Source organism: Jaculus jaculus, chromosome 1, assembly GCF_020740685.1.
Source record: "Jaculus jaculus isolate mJacJac1 chromosome 1, mJacJac1.mat.Y.cur, whole genome shotgun sequence".
In the NCBI taxonomy this organism is placed as follows: Eukaryota; Metazoa; Chordata; class Mammalia; order Rodentia; family Dipodidae; genus Jaculus; species Jaculus jaculus.
In genome coordinates, this window is record NC_059102.1 from 297,817,661 (window position 1) to 297,839,604 (window position 21,944).

The 21,944-nt window shown below is 39.2% G+C and overlaps 1 protein-coding gene and 1 pseudogene across 9 annotated transcripts in view; one reads left to right on the forward strand and one right to left on the reverse strand.

Moving 5' to 3' along the window:
- The window catches only part of Cep350 (centrosomal protein 350), a 193,547-nt gene that overhangs the window by 91,899 nt on the left and 79,704 nt on the right, over positions 1-21,944 (reverse strand). For 5 of the 9 annotated variants that reach the window (XM_045161431.1, XM_045161439.1, XM_045161456.1 and 2 more), the window contains exons 13-17: positions 21,145-21,295; positions 20,241-20,410; positions 9,341-9,527; positions 4,692-4,894; positions 2,056-2,237 (exon numbers count right to left, since the gene is read on the reverse strand). In XM_045161431.1, the coding sequence (XP_045017366.1) occupies positions 2,056-2,237; positions 4,692-4,894; positions 9,341-9,527; positions 20,241-20,410; positions 21,145-21,295 (893 nt within the window). The remainder of the gene's footprint in view (positions 1-2,055; positions 2,238-4,691; positions 4,895-9,340; positions 9,528-20,240; positions 20,411-21,144; positions 21,296-21,944) is intronic. The other 4 variants (XM_045161454.1, XM_045161446.1, XM_045161478.1 and 1 more) reach the window with 1 other exon arrangement.
- On the forward strand, positions 12,569-13,131 carry LOC123464446 (annotated as a pseudogene).

Sequence of the window (21,944 nt, forward strand, 5' to 3'; positions counted from 1 at the left end):
CATAAATCATAAGGGAAATACAAGTTAGAACCACAGTGAGATATTAAATCACACTCACTACATAACTAGTTTAAAAGACTGCTAGTAGCCAGGTGTGGTGGCACACACCTTTAATACCAGCACTTGGGAGGCAGAGGCAGGAGGACAGCTGTGAGTTTGAAGCCACCTGAGACTACACAGTGAATTCCAGACCTGCCTGAGCTGCAGTGATACCCTACCTTGAAAAAAGAAAAAAAAGACTGCTAGTAGGCAGTGAGGGCAGAGAACAAACAACTGAAACATTAGACATATATATTTAATGCTATCAGAGCATAAAACATTACAACATGGCAGTTTCTTATAGTTTCAGATGCTTATGCCTGACCCAAGCAATTATAATCTTAGCTAACATGTTTTATGAAAAAACTGTTTTAAGAATGACAGACATATTAATATTAAGCAGAACCTGGACTAAATGTTTATCAACAGGGAAATGGATAAGCAAATTGTGACCTACTGATAAACAGAATATTGCTAGACAAAAAAAAAACACAACAAGAAATTACTGATACAATGACATGAATCTTAAAGTTATGTTGAATAAAATAAGCTAAATACAAGAGAGTTAAAAGATACTTTCATATAGCTGTTCTAGAATCAACAAAAATATAGTACAAGAAATTGAGATGGTTATTTCCTCAGGGGATTAGCTGAAGATAATCTGGGCTTTGGAAGTAAGTATTCAGTACCTGGGTTACATGGCTTCATACACTTATGCAAGTGATCAAAATGCAATTCAACATCTGCACACTGAATATAAAGTATAAAGTAAGTAAAGAAAGACTTAAGAAAAGAAAAACAAGTGAACAAACACCACCCTAATAAACCTCAGCCATCTCTGTCAATGAGGAAGGAAAACAGAATGACTACTGAAATTTCAGGCTCTCATTAAAACAAACTATAAAACACAGAAAACAAAGAATATGAGAAAAAATGATTAGTGTTCCAGCTTCAACTTCCTTTCTTCTTCAAAAATTTTTATTTATTTTCAAGGAAAGAGAGAAAGCAAGAGATATGAGCGAGTATTGGCATGCTAGGGCCTCCTACCCCTGCACAAAAACTCCAGATGTATGCACAATTTTGTGCATCTGGTTTTACATGTGTGCAAGGGAATTAAACCCAAGCTGTAGGCTTTAACCACAGAGCCACCTCTCCAGTCCTAGCTTCAATTTTTTTGGTGGTACTCTTTTTTTTGGTTGGGCTTTTATTTATTTATTTTTTTTGAGGTAGGTTCTCACTCTAGCCCAGGCTGACCTGGAATTCACTATGTAGTCTCAGGGTGGCCTCGAACTCACAGTGATCCTCCTACCCCTGCCTCCCAAGTGCTGAGATTAAAGGCATGCTCCACCACGTCTGGCTTGATTGGGTTTTATTTTGTCAGTAGCCACTTGACCTCAAACTCCAGGTCCTCCTTACTTAGCTTCCTAAATGCTGGGATTACAAGCACACACCAACATACCCGATTTCAATATTGTCAGTAACCTATGTGGTACTTTTTCTCAGTTATATATAGGTGCTACATAACAGATTATTAAAGTTTTTTAAAATTATTTATTTACTTGGAAGCAGAAAGAGAGAGTTAACAGAGAGAATGAATGTGCCAAGGGCTCTAGCCACTGCAAATGAATTCTGGATGCATGTGCCACTTTGTGTATCTGGCTTTGTGTGGGTACTGGAGAATCAAATCTGGGTCATTAGGCTTTGCAGGCAAGCATCTTAACAACTGAGCCATTTCTCCAGATTATTTTTTCCTACTTAGCAGTTTATTTATTTTTATTTTCAGGTTTTTGAGGTAGGGTCTCACTCTAGCTCAGGCTGACCTGGAATTCACTATGTAGTCTCAAGGTGGTCTTAAACTCATGAGATCCTCTGCCTCCTGAATGCTGGGATTAAAAGCATGCACAACCACCACACCCAGCTAAATGTTTATTTTTTAAACTCAATGTTAAAACTACTTTAAATATATAACAAAGCAAACAGAACCACAGAAAAATAAAAAGAAAATTCCACAAATACCTTTATGATCTGAGCCAGAGATACACTCTCCTGCTGAGCAAGTGAAATGCCTCTAACTCTTTCCACATCTGATAGCTGACGCATTGACTCCTCAATGGCACTCAAATAACTGAGCTCTGCTGTCATCCGTTGCTGGAGGCCAGCAGGAGAAAAGCGCTTAGAACCTGTAGGGTGGTTAACAACTGTCAAATTGAAAAGTTAATGAAATTAAAGTCAGATTTCTGAAATGTATGTCACATTTCAAGAACCATCAGAGGGCAAAAGAGATGGCTTAGCAGTTAAGGCACTTGATTACATGTAAGCCAGATACACAAGGTGACACATGTGTCTAGCATTTGTTTACAGCAGCTAGAGGCCTTGGAGTGCCTAATCTCTCTGTTTCAAATAAATCTTTCTCTCTCAAATAAATAAATAAAAATAAAATATAAAAAGAACCATAAGAATATCAACTTTCCTTTGTAGTAAAAAACACTGGTACAGTTTCCTTTTAATACTTCAAGAGTCATCACATTAACTTGCCTTATGGCTCACTTGAATAAAAATTTTAAAAAGAAGATTTTTTCAGGGAGTAAAAAAAAAATCAGCCTGGGGAGATAGCTTCAATGAGTAAAGTGCTTGCTACCCAAGCATGAGGACGCGATCAGACCCTCACTACCCATATAAAAACACCAAGTGTAGTGATGTGCACATGTGATTCCAGCACTGGGGAGGCAGAAGGAGAGGCAGTAAGATGTCTGGAAGGTTTGCTGGCTCACTTGTCTAGCCCAATGGATGAGTTCCAAGTTCAATAAGAGACCCTACCTGAAAAAGTAAAGCAGGGCTGGAGAGATGGCTTAGCGGTTAAGTGCTTGCCTGTGAAGCCTAAGGACCCCGGTTCAAGGCTTGGTTCCCCAGTACCCACGTTAGCCAGATGCACAAGAGGGTGCATGCATCTGGAGTTCGTTTGCAGTGGCTGGAAGCCCTGGCGTGCCCATTCTCTCTCTCTCTCTATATATATATATCTGCCTCTTTCTCTCTCTCTGTTGCTCTCAAATAAATAAACAAAAATTAAAAAAAAAAAAAAGTAAAGCAGAGAGCTGAGAGATGGTTAAGGTGCTTGCTTGAAAAGCCAAACGACCTAGGTTTGACTCCCCAGGACCATGTTCGTTTATAGCAGCTAGAGGCCCTGGGGCACACATTTTCTCTATCTTCCTCAAATAAATAAATAAATAGTAAGGCAGAGAACAACTGAGGAAGACAGCAGAAGTTGTTCTCATACCTATAAACACACACTTACCTGCATATTCAATTATACATATGCACACTCATGATACCACATATACATTCACATGTTCACATGTTTTAAACAGTAGCATCTTGTTTTTTAAAATTTGTTGTTGCTGGACTAAGGAGATGGCTCAGTTGGTATAGCACTTGCCACACAAGTGTGAAAACCTGAGTTCAGATCCCCAATACCCACATAAGTTCCAGGTGGGCATGGTGGCCACCTTTGCAATCTCAGCATTTGGGAGGTGGAGATGGGATCCCTGGGGCAAGCTGATTAGCTAGAATATCCATATTGGCAAGCTCTGGGTTCGAGTGAGAGAACCTAAAATAGAGTGGACAGCGATCAAGGAAGACCTCTGGCCTCTGCACATGCATACACATGCACATACAAACACATGTGCTCCGACACACATACAAAAACAAAAAAAAAAAAGCCTTGCTACTTAAGACAGGGTATCATGCATACCATGCTGAACTCAAACTAACTATATAATAGAGGATGACCATGAATTTCTTTTTTTTAAAAAAAATATTTTATTTATTCATTTATTTATTTATTCATTTATTTATTTATTTGAGAGAGAGACAGACAGGCAGATGGAAAGAGAGAATCGGTGTGCCACGGCCTTTAGCCACTGCAAACGAACTCCAGACGCATGCGCCCCTTGTGCATCTTGGCTTATGTGAGTCCTGGGGAATCGAACTGGGGTTCTTAGGCTTTGCAGGCAAATAAATGCCTTAACCACTAAGCTGTTTTACCAGCCATGACCTTGAATTTCTGACTCTCCTCCTACTTCCTATCTCTTAATATAGCAAGTGTATGTCATCATACCCAGTTTAAAAAAATATTCTGATTATTTATTTGCGAGAGAGAGAGAAGTAGACAAAGAATAGACATGCCAGGGCCTCTAGCCATTGCAAACAAACTCCAGATGCACCACTTTGTGCATCTGGCTTACATGGTTACCAGGGACTTGAACTTGGGTCCTTAGGTGGTTTGCCTTAACTGCTAAGCCAGTTCCAGCCCAGTACTCAGTGTTTTTCTTTTCCTTCCTTCCTTTCTTTCTTTCTTTCTTTCTTTTCTTTTCTTTTCTTTTTTTTTTTTTTTTGAGGTAGGGTCTCACTCTAGTTCAGGCTGACCTGGAATTCACTAGGCAGTCTCATAGTGGCCTCAAACTCATGGTGACCCTCCTACCTCTGCCTCCCCAGTCCTGGGATTAAAGGCATGTGCAACCATGCCTGGCCAGTGACCAGTTTTATATGGTACTGGAGGCTGAACCCAGGACTCCATGAATGCTGGGCAAGCATACTATCAACTGAGCTACATTCCTAAACCTTTCTTTAAAAAATTTTACTGTGAGTCTACTTGCCTGGTGTTGAAGCCATCTCTGTCTTGTTCACATCAGTGAAAGATGCACTGGGCTTAAATCCAGTTGTCGTTGGAGGTACAATGACTGAAGACTTAGATCTTTCTAAAGATGTTCCAGGAAGATCAAACTGTGACAATTTCTGGGAACTTGGAGACAGGGGAGAAGTTGGAGTTTTCTGAGATCTTACTTTGTCTGATGAGCCACTAAAGATATCAGAGAAAAGAAACTACTTAAGAACTAGATAACAATAACATACATATTTTCCTTTACCAACATTAGCTTTACAATATTAGGTATGATTTTGGCATTTACTTACACAACATAGTCTGACACTGACAGAAAGAATATGACTACTCCTCTGTCAGATTTACAGTTGAGTAACCAGGCACCAACTCTGCCCTACATAAAATGGAAAAGCAATCTCTTAATTGAACTAGCACTTAATTCTTTCTTCTACAGTATGCGAACATTTAATTCATTCATTATATTATGAAGCTAAATCTCCTAAAATACCATTGTATGCTAACACAGAATAAAATATAGCATTGTAAAATACATTATTTAAAAAATATTTAAAGCTGGGCATGGTGGCACACACCTTTAATCCCAGCACTCGGGAGGCAGAGGTAGGAGAATTGTGAGTTTGAGGCCACCCTGAGTCTCCATAATGAATTCCAGGTCAGCCTGGGCTAGAGTGAGACCCTACCTCAAAAAAACAAAAAAAAAAAATAAATAAAAATAAATAAATAAATAAATATATAAATATATATATACATATATATATATATATATATATGTATGTATGTATTTAAACAAATCTCCATGCTTCCGCCTTCCCCCACCTTGCTACTCAGAGACTGACTGGTGTATTCCTGACCCCATGGTGAATACCAGTAACCCTACTGAGGAGGGCCCTCAGGAGGATGAAGGTGAAAGCGATGGAACATAAGAATATAACCTGAGGGAAATATGATTAATGTGAAATATGTTCATAGGGTAAAGTTCACATATAGTAACAAAAATCATTACCATGCATGATGGCATACATCTTTATTCCCAGCACTCAAGAGACAGGGGTAGGAGGACTGCTATGAGTTCGAAGCCAGCCTGAGACTAAAGACTACAGTGAGTTCCAAGTCAGCCTGGTTACAGTATGATCCTACCTTGAACCTTCCTCCCCTGCAAGGGAAAAAAAATGTCTCTGAAAAAAAAGAATTAAAATATTCCATTCTGTGTTTAAAATTAAGAAATGAGGGGATGGAGAGATGGCTTGGTGGTTAAGGTGGTTGCCTACAAAGCCAAAGGATCCTGCTTTGATTCTCCAGGACCCACATAAGCACAAGGGGGTGCCTCTGCATCTGGAGTTCATTTGTACTGGCTAAAGGCCCTGGAGCACCCATTCTCTCTCTCTCTCTGACACAAATAAATAAAATTTTGTGTGTGTGTGTGTGTGTGTGTGTGTGTGTGTGTGTGTGTGTGTATGTGTATAAAGAAAGCCAGGCGTGGTGGCACACGCCTTTAATCCCAGCACTCGGGAGGCAGAGGTAGGAGGATCACCACGAATTTGAGGTTACCCTGAGAATCCATAGTGAATTCCAGGTTAGCCTGGGCTAGAGTGAGACCCTACCTTGAAAAACCAACCAAAAAATAAATAAATAAATAAATCAGACAGGGGGATGGCTCCATCAATACAGTGCTTGCCACTCAAATCTGAGTACCCAAGTTTGGCCCCTAGATGTCATGTAGAGGGCACTTCTGTAATTCCAGCAGATGACAGTGAGATAGGAGGTGGAAACGGGACAATTTCTTGGAAGCTTGCAGCAAGTGTAGCAAAGAACAGCATGAGTAAGAGACAGAAACCCTGCCTCAAACAAAATAAAGGCAATAACCAATACCTGAAAATTGTCCTCTGACATCTACATCTCAACACACGCACAAATATAAATGCACCCCCAAATTGAGAAAAAATACAATTCTTTCACCATTCCCTTTTGTTAACCCAAAAGTCACTGAAAAAGTATTTTCATACTATCCATGCCTAAATATATACTGCCCTATTTGTATCTAGTTTATAGTGCTTTATCACTTCCCGAGCTTCTGGTCAAGTGCCTCTCATAATAGTTTCAGTGTGAGAAACACAATGAACATGTCATGGAAGGTATTGGTTCTGATAATACCAAGCATGGTGCCTTGTTCTGAATATTTATTTGTTGAATAAATTATTCAGATATATTCTGTATTTGTCAGTTAACACATACAGTATATAAAAATAAGTTTGCTTTTAGCTTTTGACAAAAATATGAGATAGATTTCAACAGTAAAATATTTTTCCTATGCCCAGTGCAAACATTTGAATAAATGGGGTCCTAAAAGGTGTTTGCTGACTCATAAAGACCTTTGAATGATGACTTAGAGAAATTCTAATAGTCCCCTCCCTTTATAGGTGGGGATATGTTCCAAAACTTCTAGTGAATGCCTGAAACCTTGGGTAGTACCAAACTTGATATGCTCTATGTTTCTTGCTACACATACACACTCGTTTAACACCTTTTCCATCTTAACTAGACAATTGTCACACACTGTGGCTGCAACTTTTGCAGTGTGAGGTACAGCAGTGAAACTACCATGAATTTTATCTTCTTCACAATTTCATGCATAAAAAGATTTATTCTTATGCAACCTCAGGATATAATTTTTCTCCTTCCCTTACTGTCAAGGTCTTTTACTTTTTCACTTTAAGAAAACACTTCATGAGCCAGACGTAGTAGGGCATGCCTTTAATCCCAGCACTCGGGAAGTAGAGGTAGGAGGATTGCGAGAGTTCAAGGCCACCCTGTGACTACACAGTGAATTCCATGTCAGCCTGAGCTAGCATGAGAACCTACCTCAGAAGACCAAAAAAGAAAACACTTCATGAATTCTCTTTGGAAATTCAAATTTCTGCAATCATTACTCTTTAATTTGAAGCCATTTTAAGTAAAATATGGCTAATTAAACACTGCCTAAGTTCATCATGTTCCTTAAAATGGTAGTACTTTATTATTTTTTTTTAATTTTTATTTATTTATTTGAGAGCGACAGACACAGAGAGAATGACAGATAGAGGGAGAGAGAGAGAATGGGCGCGCCAGGGCCTCCAGCCTCTGCAAACGAACTCCAGACGCGTGCGCCCCCTTGTGCATCTGGCTAACGTGGGACCTGGGGAACCGAGCCTCGAACCGGGGTCCTTAGGCTTCACAGGCGAGCACTTAACCGCTAAGCCATCTCTCCAGCCCAAAATGGTAGTACTTTAAAACATGAATTATTTCTGGAATTTTCCATGTAATGTTTTGGGACCATAGTTAACCATACTGAAACCAGGTGGATGGGGGCAGGAGGAGGACTACAGACAATTTTATTTATGGAACCTAAAAAGAATGATCATTTTAAATTTTAGCACAACAACAAACAAAAGAAATTACTCAGTAGCTCACCGTATGGTCTGGCAACACAAATTCATATTTGATTTCAGAGAAAACTCACTTAGAGTATTGCTTCAAAAAGTTATGTTTCCAATTCTTTTTATAAGTTTTGAGAGTGAGAGCAGGCAGGCAGACATACATACAGACAGACAGACAGACAGACAGACACACACACACACACACACACACACAGCGGGGGGAATATTAGGGACAACAACAAAACTATAGCCAAATAAGAAAAAATAAGTTAAGCATTTTTTATATCTGCTTTCTTTCTTGTCAAGGTTCAAATGATATTGTCTATTATGCATAAGCAAGGAGGAGCTACACTACAGTATAATTTATCAAATTTATTTGGATCTATTTTTTGGGCATGTGTGTGTGGTGTATGCATGTGTAGGTGCCCAAGTGGCACACTTTGTGCTAGCCTGTGGCAGGATGCATTAGCCTCACTTTTTAGAAGAACAGAATATTGAAAAGAAGACTCAAAAACCACAGAATACTGGGGGCTGGGAAGATGGCTCCACAGTTAAAGGCACTAATACAGAATATGCAAATTCCATGTTCAGTATGAGTGCCATTTCAAAATACATGTGGGTGGTCTAATAAACTGAGCAGGAGAGAAAATATAGAGGAATAATTTCAACAATGAAATCAAAGGATCTTAAGTGTTTAAAGAGTGGGAGAATACAGTTGAAAAACAAAATTTAGACAAAGAAATTAGATACTTTGTGATAGTCCAATGAAAACACTCAAATAGAATTAGGTTCTTAAGAGTTGATCTATGAGAAATTAATCTTTCAAACCCCACCCCTCCAGAAAGGTAAACACTTAGACAAAAGATTGAGCCAAAAATATGATGATAGCTTCAAGGTAGAAAGAGGGCTGCGATTGAGGCAAAGCATTGTTGAAAAGGATTTATCAGTCAGTAAGAGATAACCACATATTCAAATAATAGTCCAGAACTACAAAAAAAGGCTACAAAGTTTCTTCAGAAAGTACAGAATTGGCTACTAGCGTAATCATACACTGCTAACTGCCAAACTGAAATTGATCAAATGTATTCTTTGGACATCAATGACATTTATTGTAATTTTGATTACAGTGGGACTCTCAAAAAAAATTAAACACACACACACACACACACACACACACACACATCACAGCATGAAGAATGTATTACTTTACCTCACAGAATACCCAGAAAGTTCTTCCAAAGTGCTATCAGTGTCGAAAGTCTGCTCATAATCTTTAAGAGAAAGTTTGCCACTGGATCCAGATTTCTTTCTTTGATGAGAGCCTCGTTCTGAGTCAGATTGTGCTTTATTCTCCCCAGGAAGTGAGATCTGAACGTTTCCACTAAATGAATCCAACCCTGGAAAGTAAATTTTTTATAAAGTTGATTCCCAACATCAGAGTTACTGTGAGAGACAGCTAACACAAACATTTCAATAACACAGAAGTACAGCTAGAACATTTAGAAATCAATATATGGGGCTGGGGAAATGGCTCTGGATAAAGTGCTCCACAGCTCAAGCTGGAGTACCTGAGTTTGAACCTCAGACCCCACAGAAAAAGCCTGAAGCCATAGTGGGCTTCTATAATACCAGCACACTGATGTTGATCATGAGATGGGAGGCAAAGACTGCAGAATTTCCTGGAAGTTCATGGTGAGCACAGTAAAGAAGAGTAGAGCAAGATTCCACGATGAGAACCTGCCTCAAATGAAGTGGACCGGCGAGGACCAACTCCAAAGTGGTCCTCTGACCTCCACACACATGCCAGGCAACGTGCGTGCCTGCACTCACACATAAATCAGTAACAGTTTTTCTTTTCAGTTTTTATTAGTTATGTACAGTGTGTATACAGCCATGTTGGTACCATCATTAACAGTAACAGGTTTTTTTTTTAAATCTCTTTCCTTCCATTTTAAAAAAGTCTTCCTTATTGGGCTTAGTGGCGCATGCCTGTAATCCCAGCACTTGGAAGGCAGAGACAGGAGGATCAGCACAACTTCAAGACTAGCCTGGGCTACATAAGACCCTTTCCAAACCAGAAAAATAAAATAATGGTCTTCCATGAATATCCTTCATTTTCTATTAAAAACTAATTAGTTCAGTTCAATTAGTAATAAATCAAAAATATTATAGCTAACAGCCAAAAAAGTTTATGAAGAATGAAATCCAGGCCTGGAATGATGGCTTAGCAGTTAAGCGCTTGCTTGTGAAGCCTAAGGACCCCCTTTCAAAGCGTGATTCCCCAGGACCCACGTAAGCCAGATGCACAAGGGGGTGCATGCGTATGGAGTTCGCTTGCAGTGGCTAGAGGCCCTGGTGCACCCATTCCCCCTCCCTCCCTCCCTCCCTCCCTGCCTCCCTCCCTCTCTCTCTCTCTCTGTTGCTCTCAAATAAATAAATAAATAAAATTTAAAAGCAAAAAGAATGAAATCCAGATCCAGGCGTGGTGGTGCACACCTTTAATGCCAGCACTCAGGAGGCAGAGGTAGGAGGATTGCCATGAGTTAGAGGCCACCCTGAAACTGAGTGAATTCCAGGTTAGGAGGACCCTACCTCAAAAAAAAAAAAAAAAAAAAAGAATGAAATCCAGAGCCAGTAGAAAAATGACCAACAGCATTATATAATTCTTTTGAAACTTTGTTTATATTCTCTGATTAAGTAAGCCCTTACTTATAGGGATAGATCTTATTTGAGATTATGAAACAAAACTTACACAACCTTGTAATTTATTCTATCTTAATCTTATTTAAGCACTTATATATTTAACAGTAAAACAGTTGTCTAAATTACATAGAAAACAGTAACTTCAACAACTAGTACTTTGAAATATAAAATGAACTTTATATGTATCATATATATCAACTTATTACTATTTAATATGAAGCAATTACTATACCAATTCACTATGAGAGATCCATGTACATATATGTGAGGGAGGTGTTGTCATAAAAATAGAGGAGAAAAAGCTCTCTTAAGAGAGGGTTGGGGAAGAGGGAAAAATAGGGCACTGAATAGACATGAAGATAACAGGAGTTTCAGGGAAAGGGGTCAGAAGGAGAAAGGCAGGAGCTTGGACGGGGAGGGGAGGAAGAGGGAAGGAGAAAAGATCAATAGAAACAAAGTAGGTGTAATGATGTCATAGTGAAACCCATCACTTTGTATACTAATCTAAAATTCAAAACATTTCATGGAAAATGCTAATAAAATTTTTTTTAAAAAAAGAAAAAAAACAAAGTAATAATAATAAATTAAATAGCAGTAAGATAATATATTGCCTTAAAAAGCAAAGATATAGAGCTGGAGAGATGGCTTAGTGGTTAAGCACTTGCCTGTGAAGCCTAAGGACCCCGGTTCGAGGCTCGGTTCCCCAGGACCCATGTTAGCCAGATGCACAAGGGGGCGCAGGCATCTGGACTTTGTTTGCAGTGGCTGGAAGCCCTGGCGTGCCTATTCTCTCCCTCTCTCTCTCTCTCTCTGCCTCTTTCTCTCTCTCTGTCACTCTCAAATAAATAAATAAAAATGAACAAAAAAAATTTAAAAAAGAGCAAAGATATAGAATTATATATGACAGCTTAAACTTTAATATATAGAGATATATAATTAAAGATCAAAAGAAAATGCAAAAGAGAAATTAGGTAATATATACTTGTTTTCATATCTGCATTATCCACAATAGCCAAAAGACAGAACTCCAGTGTCCATCATAACATGAATAGATTAAAAAGATGTGATAGATACATACAATGCAATATTCTTTGGCCTTATAAAGGAAAGGACACTCTGACACATGCTACAACATGGATGAACCTTGAAGACTGATCACATTAAGTGTAATAAGCCAGTTAAAAAGGACAAATATATGGACTGGAGAGATGGTTTGGCAATTAAAGAGGCTTATGTGAAAAGCCAGAAGGCATAGGTTTAATTCCCCAGTACTCATGTAAAGCCAGATGCACCAGGAGGCTCAAGTGTCTGGAGGTCATCTACAGTGGCAATAGGCCCTGACATGCTCATTCGCATTCTCTCTATCTCTCCATTTGTAAATAGATAAATAAGTTTTTCCCCAAAAGGACAAATATATGATTCCTTTTATATGAAGTACCTAAAATAAGAAAATTTATGGACAGGGTTGGGAACAGTTGCTTTCCGGGACTAGAAGGAAGGGGGAAGTTTGGTATTTAATGGGTAAAGAACTTTAGTTTTGAAAGGCAGACACACTCTGGGTATGGGTGGTAATGATGGTTGTAGGACTGTGAATGTACAGCACCACTGAACTAAGGGGTTGTTAATCAGTTAGAAAAGACCATACAGGCTCGGGCGTGCGGTACGCTGTGTGGGGTGGCCTCTCTCGGTCCTCAGAGCCCAGCCGACGTGCGTTCCCTGCCCTCCCCGAAGAATCATGACAACCAAGGCTGTGTGCGTGTTGAAGGGCAACGGCCCGGTCCAGGGCACCATCCACTTCTAGCAGAAGGCAAATGGTCCAGTTGTACTATCGGGATGCATTACAGTATTGACTGAAGGCCAGCATGGGTTCCACGTCCACCAGTTTGGAGATAATACACAAGGCTGTACCAGTGCAGGTCCTCATTTTAACCCTCAATCCAAAAAACATGGTGGGCCAAAGGATCAAGAGAGGCATGTTGGAGACCTGGGCAATGTGACTGCTGGCAAGGATGGGGTGGCCAATGTGTCCATTGAAGATGCCCTCATCTCACACTCGGGAGAGAATTCCATTATTGGCTGTACAATGGTAGTCCGTGAGAAGGCAGATGACTTGGGCAAAGGTGGAAATGAAGAAAGTACAAAGACAGGAAATGCTGGAAGTCGTTTGGCCTGTGGTGTGATTGGGATCGCCCAGTAAACATTCCCTGCCATGTGGTCTGAGTCTCAGTAGCTCATGTGTAAACCTGCTAGCTTTAGAAATTTTAACTTCATGAACATTAAACTGTAATCATTAAATGTGGGGGAAAAAAAAAAAAAAGAAAGAAAAGACCATACAGCCTACTTATGATCTCTAGGCTAGAAGCAAACTGTTAATACTGGCAATCTCTACTTTTTGTACAATACAGATATGCTACTTTCATAATAAAAACACTATTTCATTTACCATCGCTCTTTAAAATAAATAATCTCTGAATTCTGTTTATTAGAAAGAGGCAGACAGAGAGAAAGAGTTGGTCCACCAGGGCCTCTAGCTACTGCAAACAACTTCAGATGCATGCACCACACTGTACATCTGGCTTTATGTGGCACTGGGAAATCAAATCTGGGTCCTTTGGCTTTGCAGGCAAGCACCTTAGATGCTAAGCTATCTCTAGTCCTACTATCATTCTTTAAGAATAAATACACAATTTAAAAATCTCTCTTGGGTTCAACTCCCCATTATCCACGTAAAGCCATAAGCACAAAGTGGTGCATGTGTCAGGTACTCATTTGCAGTGGCTGGAAATCCTGGTATACCCATTCTCTCCCTCCCTCCCCCTCTCTCTCTCTCTCTCTCTCTCTCTCTCTCTCTGTCTCTCTCCCCCCCCTCTCTCTCTCTTGTTCTCTTGCTCTGTCCTGTCTGTCTCTTTCTATCTCTCAGATAAATAAATAAATATTGTTCTTGATGTCAAGCAACCAGAAATTGTAGATAATATAATGTTCCATATAAGAAAGACCTAAACTCTACTAAGGGACCCATCAAAAAGAAAAGATCTGTGTGGGGGTGGGGAGGGAGGGAATTACCATGGGATATATTTTATAATCATGGAAAATGTTAATAAAAATTAAAAAAAAAGAAAAAAGAAAAGAAAAGATCTGCTTCTACCTTAAAATATTGTTAAGTGAGGGCTGGGGAGATGGCTCCATAATCAAAGAAACTTGTTTGCAAGCTTATAAGCTTGTTGGCTCAGGTTCAATTCCCCAGCACCCATGTAAAGCTAGACACAAAATGATAAGTACATCTGTGATCCCAGTGTAGCTATAGCAACGGGAAGTGGAGCCAAGAGAATCTGGAAGCTCATTTGCAGAAACAAAGCAGCAAAATCAAGAATGACAGCAAAGGAGACGTTGCCTTAACTTAAGCAAAGCGTAAGGAGAGAACCAAACACCCCCAGGTTGTCTTCTGACCTCCACACATGTGCCCACACATGCACCTACACACATCCATCCATCCACAAACACATAATATAAAAAAGCTGACAAATGAAAGTACATTTACATGTTTATATTTAAATTAACTTTTGTTTTCAATATTGTTGTTTTAACCTACCAACTACTAACAACTATACTGATTTTTTGTATGGAGCATGCAGACACACTTCTTTACCACCAAATGGAGTGAGGTCAATAAAAATTACACTGAGGGAGGGCTAGAGAGATAACTCTTAGCAGTTAGCTCTCTTATCAGTTAAGGCACTTGCCTATGAAGCCTAAGTACCCGTGTTTGACTCTCCAGATCCCACATAGGCCAGACATACAAGGTAACACAAGCTCAAAGTCACACATACATCCTAGGTGGTGCATGCGTCTAGAGTTTGTTTGCAGTAGCTACAGGCCCTGGTGCACCAATTCTCTCTGGCTCTCTCTCTCTCAAATATTTTTAAAAATTACACTAAGGGAGAAGTTACATTTAACATTTTATTATTTATTTATTTATTTTGAGAGAGAAAGAGGCAGATAAAGAGAGAGAGAGAAAAGGCATGTATGTTCTCCAGCCACTGCAAACAAACTCCAGATGCATGTGCCACATTGTGCATCTGTCTTACATGGGTCCTGGGAAGTGAATCCAGGTCCTTTGGTTTTGTAAACAAGTGCCTTAACTGCTAAGCCATCTCTCCAGCCCAGAAGTTACATTTAAAATGATGCTATGGAAATGAAATACATTGTTGTTTATTTGGAATTGTTTGTATGGAATTGTGAAAAGGATCAGGGAACTTTAAACCACAAAATACCATCTATAATTTACTTCGCTGCTTAGATTCTAAATTCTATGTTTAATTTTTTTAGTTTAAATTAAAATTTTTTAGCTTTAGATATTTTTTAAATTATTTATTTGCAAACAGAAATATTTATTTATTTCATACATACATACATAGAATGAGAGAAGAGAGAATGGGCACAACAGGGTGTCCAGTGCTACAAACTTCAGACACATGTGCATTTTCAGCACTCATGTTATTACATGAGTACTGGAAAAATCAAACCTGGGCCATTAGGCTTTGCAAGCAAGAGCCTTTAACCACTGAGCCATTTCTCTAGCCATAGATTATAAAGTTTAAAGACAGAAGTTGGCCAGATATGGTGGTGCATACCTGTAACCCCAGCATAGGAGGTAAACTTGGCAGGAAGTCCAATGCCAGTCTGGTATATGAAGTGAGTTTCAGATCAGCCAGGACTTCACAGGGAGATCCTGTCTCAAAACCCAGCCCCCTCTTGCCAAAAAGAAAGCCTAAATTGAATCCTACTGCTCACATGGTATTTTCAAGGTGAACAGCATATTAGAGTAAAGGTATACAGTCCAGACTTTACCAATAACAAATTAGTGATGTTAGGAAAGACACTAACAGCAATGCAGAGTAACTGCAAAATAAAAGAACTGAGCACAAGATTAGCAGTTCTCATGCCCTTTTCAGCGTTTGAGATCTAACTCTATTAAATAGGAAAGAGGATACTATTTAAAATAACTTGAGCTGAATGTGGTAGCACACAACTGAAATCACAGCACATGGAGTGGAGCAGGGGGCCCAGGCAGATGGATCACAAGTTTAACACCAGCCTGGGGATGTAGTTTTGTGAAAGAAGCCTTACCTATCATATGTGAGGCTGACTTTAATACTTTAAAAAATAAAAAGAAAGAAAGAAACTTGGAAAAATGCTTCACACTCTAGCCTCATCTTTATTGCAAAATAAATAGCACACATTAGCAGAAAAGAAGTCTGTTTTACTCTAAAAGCATTTCCCAGATTAGTGAAACCATGAAGCTCTTTTATTCTCAGAGCATTCTTGAAAGAGCCTAGCCCACTGAACCTGTATTTCACCAGAAAAGACAGACTTTGCTGAGGGCCAGTAAAAATGTCTAAAGGTCTACCTAAAGACTTTTATGATACTTCAACTGTAAAAGAATAGACTATGTTGGGCTAGAAAGATGGCTTAGCAGTTAAGGAGCTTGCTTGCAAAGCCAAAGGACCTCAGTTCGATTCCTCAGTACCTACATAAGCCAGATGCACAAAGTGATGCATACATCTGGAGTTTGTTTGCAGTGGCTGGAAGCCCTGGCACATCCATACTCTTGTTCTCTCTTGCTCTCACTCTGCCTCTTTCCCTCTCTCAAATAAATAAATCAAAATAAAATATTTTTTAAAAAAGAATAGACTATGTTAACAAATAAATTTACACATGCACACTACACAATACACCACCACCCATACTATATGTGTACATACAAATACATATACACAACTCATACCAAAAAAAAAAAAAAACTAAAGAAAGAAAAGGAAAAGAAGAGAAAGAATTTCTCCTAGCACTTTCATACCAGAAATATACTGGCATTAACTTCAGAAGGGCTGTTTGGCAAAATACATCAAAATTTTAAACACAGCATATTCTTTTTCTTATTATCTCATCTCTAGGGTTCTCCCCCACAGGAGAGAACAGACTAGTGCATAAAAGACGTATTTACAAGGCTACTTAATGCTGCAGTGTTTATAACTGAAAAAGAAAATGAACCAAATATCGGACAATGTGGACTATTGCCAATGCTTTTAGTTACCTGCCAAAACTAGAAGGTAAGACCCTATTGCTGAAGACCCCACATGCTGCAGTTACAGGACATTGAGGAATAAAGCTGGAACTGAGCTGGAAGCCACCTCCAAGCTGGTTAGCTGCCATATTGTTGGAAAGTGCTATGCTGGCTGGCTGCTAAGGAATAAAAAATACCAATAGTTTTAAACAAGAGGTGGATTCTGTAAGTTACACAATCAACCAACCAGGCAAGATGTGCCCATGGATGCAATAGTGGCACACAAGTAATGGGGGTAACCATCTACTCTCTGACTAGATTTGAGGCCAGCTTAGTGGGAGGGAATTCATGCCCAGTACTAAAAACCATGTCAAAAGCCTATGGCTTGGAAGGACATAGTCCCTATAGGGAAACTACCACTGTTCTTTGGCTAAGTGGAGAGGTTATGCCACCAAATGCCTTCTAAATATATGTTTGTCACCTTTGACTATTGCCATTCTTTTTTTTTTTCTTTGCATATTTTCCCATGGTTTTCATCTCACTTTTTTTTTAAAGACAGGAATGGTGGCTCATGCCTTTAATTAATTAATTAATTTTATTTATTTATTTATTTATTTTGAAAGAGAGAGAAAAAAGGCAGAGAGAAAAAGAGAATGGGCACACCAGGGCCTCCAGCCACTGCAAACGAATTACAGATGCATGCACCCCCTTGTGCATCTGGCTTACGTGGGTCCTGGGGAATCAAACCCAGGGTACTTAAGGCTTCACAGATAAACACCTTAACCACTAAGCCATTTCCCCAGCCCTCATTTCTTTTTTAAACATTTCTTTGTTTTTTAAATTAATTAATTAATTATTTGTGAGAAAGAGGAAGATAGAAAGAGGGGGCAGGGAGAATGGGCACACCAAGGCCTCTAGCCACTGCAAACAAACTCCAGACACATGTGCTACCCTGCGAATCTAGCTTATGTGGGTACTGGGTAATCAAACCTGGGTCCTTAGGCTTTGTAGGCAAGCACCTTAACCGCTAAGCCATCTCTCCAGCCCTATTATCACTTGTGCTTACAGAAGCTTCTTCCTATAAATGTAGGTAAATACTGGGGAGACCTAAGATGCATCAAAATGATAAGAGAAAGCTTGGTGCTCAGCACTGGATGAGTCTTCTCTTTCACACCCACCAGGGCTCAGGAAACACTGCAGAGGATGTGACAGAAAGAATATGAGTGTTTCTCTCACTGCTAGCCAGAGAATTTTCTCTATGGAGATGGCAGCAGACACTGAGGAGACTAAAAACTCAACAAAGCTGAAAATAAGAAGTTGTCAAGAACTCAAAATGGGACATTTCTATCATGACCTCCAAAGCTCAGGGAACTGTGGAAGAGAGGGTGAAAAAATACAAGAGCCACAAAATGAGTAGTATTTTGGGGCACTCTTCTTTGGACATGGACCAACTATACATTGATATCCTCACAGTGGTTGTCAGTACTCCCCAAAGACCTGTATAGTTCCGAGCCCATCACCATTTTAACATGGACAACAAAAGGAATGAGACATCAAAACAGAAGAAAGGGGTTGGGAAATGGCTTAGCAGTTAAGCACTTGTCTGTGGGGCCTAGGGGCGCTGGTTTAAGGCTCGATTCCCAGTACCCATGTAAGCATGTAAGCCAGATGCACAAGGTATCACATGCATCTGGAGTTCCTTTGCAGTGACTGGAGGCCCCGGGGCACCCATTCTCTCCCTATCTCTCTCTCTCTGTCTGTCTCTCTCAAATAAAGAAAAACAAAACACAAAAATTTGAAAACAAACAAACAGAAGAAGGACTACTTGGAAAGAGGAAGGTGCTCAGTGGAATAGGGGTGGGGTGGCAAAAGAAAGTAACAGGATGGGAATATTATCAAATCACTGTATGTTCATGTAGTACAGTTCTCAATTTTAAAAGAGTAAAACTATGGATATTGGAAAGTATATCCTTCAAAAAGATGTGTTGAGTAAGTACTGGGATATACATATTACCTCTGATTTCTCATGAGCTTCAAAATTATCTATGTTTGGGGCTGGAAAGATGGCTTAGCGGATAAGGTACTTGCCTATGAAGCCTAAAGACCCAAGTTTAATTCTCCAGAACCCACATAAGGCAGATGCGCAGGGTTGTGAATGTGTCTAGAGTTTGTTTGCAATGGATAGAGGCCCTGGCACAGCCATTCTCTCTTTCTCTCATAAATAAATAAGTAAAATATTTTTAATTACCTATATATTATAAATAAGCAAATAAGAATTATGCTTAATGATGCTTTAGAGATGTACTTGATAAACTATTAAGTTTTCTAAAGGCAGTTGCAAAGTAATATTATTTCTATTTGTATTTTTAAATAAAGATATGTGTAGTTCTTGGCATGCATTGGAAAGTCACCAGAATTCACCTTCTGTATACATGTGTACAGATAGAGTATGTGTGATGTGGTATGGTATGTGATGTGATGTGAGTGTGTGCAGAAGCATGTGCCATGCACACGCATGCAGAGACCAGAGAAGAATGTTGGATATCCTCTATTGCTCATCTGTCTCTTGGTCTACTTGGAGCTACCATTCTGGTTTTTATTACAGTCAGCAAGCCCCAGCAGTTCAGCAGTCTCAGGACCTCTCAGGACCTCATGCTTGCACAGCAAGTGCTCTTGTCCCTAATGCCACCTTCCAAGCCCTCCAAATCTTAATAGTATTAATCACTGAATCAAGGGAGCCAGGCATGGTGGCACATGTCTTTAGTTCTAGCACTCAGGAGGCAGAGAGGTAGGAAGATCACTATGAGTTAGAGGCCACCGAGACTATATAGTAAATTCCAGGTCAGCCTGGGCTAGAGTGAGACCCTACCTTGAAAAACAAAAAACAAACAAATCAAGGGAAATTTATATTTTTGAATGAGTGTTTAACTGTATTCTTAATCTTTAAAATATTTATCTAAGAGAGAGAAAAGGAGGGAGGAAGGGAGGGAAGGACAGAGCATGGGCAGCCCAGGGCCTCCTGCAGCTTTAAAAGAACTATAGACACATGCATCACTTCTGCATCTGGTTTTACGTAGATACTGGGGAAATCAAACCCAAGCAATCAGGATTTCAAGCAAGTGCGTTTCACTGCTGAGCCATCATTTAAGCCCCTTTAATTTTTTAAATTATGTATTAAAATATTTATAACATTACATAACAAAAGGTATGAAAATTATAAACGTGAAAGCTACTTTCATAATAATGAAGCAATTCCTTTACCTTCTTATGAAATCAAATCATAACTTTAGGTTACTACCACAAATCATTGACAACAGAAAAGGTTGTGATGTACAATTCCACTTACATTCTGTCTTTTCCTTTTTTCCTTTCTTTCCTTTCGAAGTAGATGAATGAGATGATATTGCAGACTGAGCTCCTGATGAATTCTGAGAGGGAACATCCATAGAGTACAGATCACAGGCAGACTTTCTGCTAGAATGATCCTCCTCAATGCCTAAGTTGCTACCACCAATGCTGCCAAAGAAAAAGTATCAGTTACAAAAAAATAAAAAGTCTGCTGGGTGTGGTGGCACATGCCTTTAATCCCAGCACTCGGGAGACAGAGGTAGGAGAAGCATTGTGAGTTTGAGGTCACCCTGAGACTACATAATGAATTCTAAGTCAGCTTGAACTAGAGTGAGACCCTATCTCAAAAAAACAAAATAATAATAATAATTAATTAATTAATTTAAAAACAAAGTCTGAGTGAGGTCACAAATTCTATCTCAAAGCAGCTGTATCTGTGGAGGAAACCCCATAAGCAATGCTCACACTCGTGAATTGAAAGGCTATGGAAGAAGTGGCAGACATGTCCAATGAATATTGTGAGGATCTGATCCCCTCATGAACTCTGATGAGTGTACACAGATGACAACTAGTGGGTGGCAACACAATATTGAAATGGTGATCATACAAGCCTTGAAATAAGCATAAGTAATGGCTGTTTAGCCGAAAAGTTCACGTTCCCTCTGGGTTACATGAGACTATCTCAAAAAAATCCCCCAAATTTACAATACAATTCACTGCCCATTCTTAACAACTTTGGAAAGCCAGAACTTAGTTTGGATACAGAGTGCATGCTCCTCTCACTATATAGTCTCTGCATGTATTCATCAACAAGCAAAATTCAACTTGTATTCAGTCTGCCATCTTATGCTATACATTGTCTTCACTTTTCAGACTTCAGTATATTGTTAATATTTTCTTACTGAGATTCAAGAGTTGATTTTTTTTCTGTTAAAGTCCCACTCCCTGGAGAGGAAGCAAAGTCATCTTCATATGAAACACTGCTTAGAGGGGTTGTGGTGACATTCAAAGTTCGAGATACTGATGTTCCTCTGTCTAATCTGTCTTCAAGCCCTGTCAAAGAAAAAAATTAAAGCATGGTTAAAAACAAAAACCAAAAAATTATAAGCAAAGCATTCAACATTATGGACATTAATCACAGGAGCCAGTTTGGTTTACTTTTTCTAGTGCTTCTCAATTTACCTACATAGTTTTAACTTATTAGGAAAAATCTGAAATATACATGAAAATAAGCAAAATGAATCACTGGGTATGGTGGTACACATCTTTAATCCCAACTCTCAAGAGGTAGAAGTAGGAGGATCTCTCTGAGTTCAAGGCCAGCCTGGGACTACAGAATGAGTGCTAAGTCAGCCTGGGCTAGTGTGACACCCTATCTTGAAAAAACAAAAATAAAAATAATAAACCCATGCATAATAAAACCAGTGTATTCATTAGAAGCTTCAAAAATGACCTCATTTACCATGACCCCATGAACTATTCTGAAGCAAATCCCAAACAACATACTGTTTCATATCTGAAATTTAAGAAAATCCACTTTCTTATAAAAATAAGAATGACAGGGCTCAGTGGGAGTGGGGCAAGAGAAAGCAATGGGAAATGAGTAATCAAAACATCATAAACATGTATACAACTACCAAAAAGTAATTAAAAATAACTGGGTTGGGGCCAGGTGTGGTGGCATACACCTTTAATCCCAGTA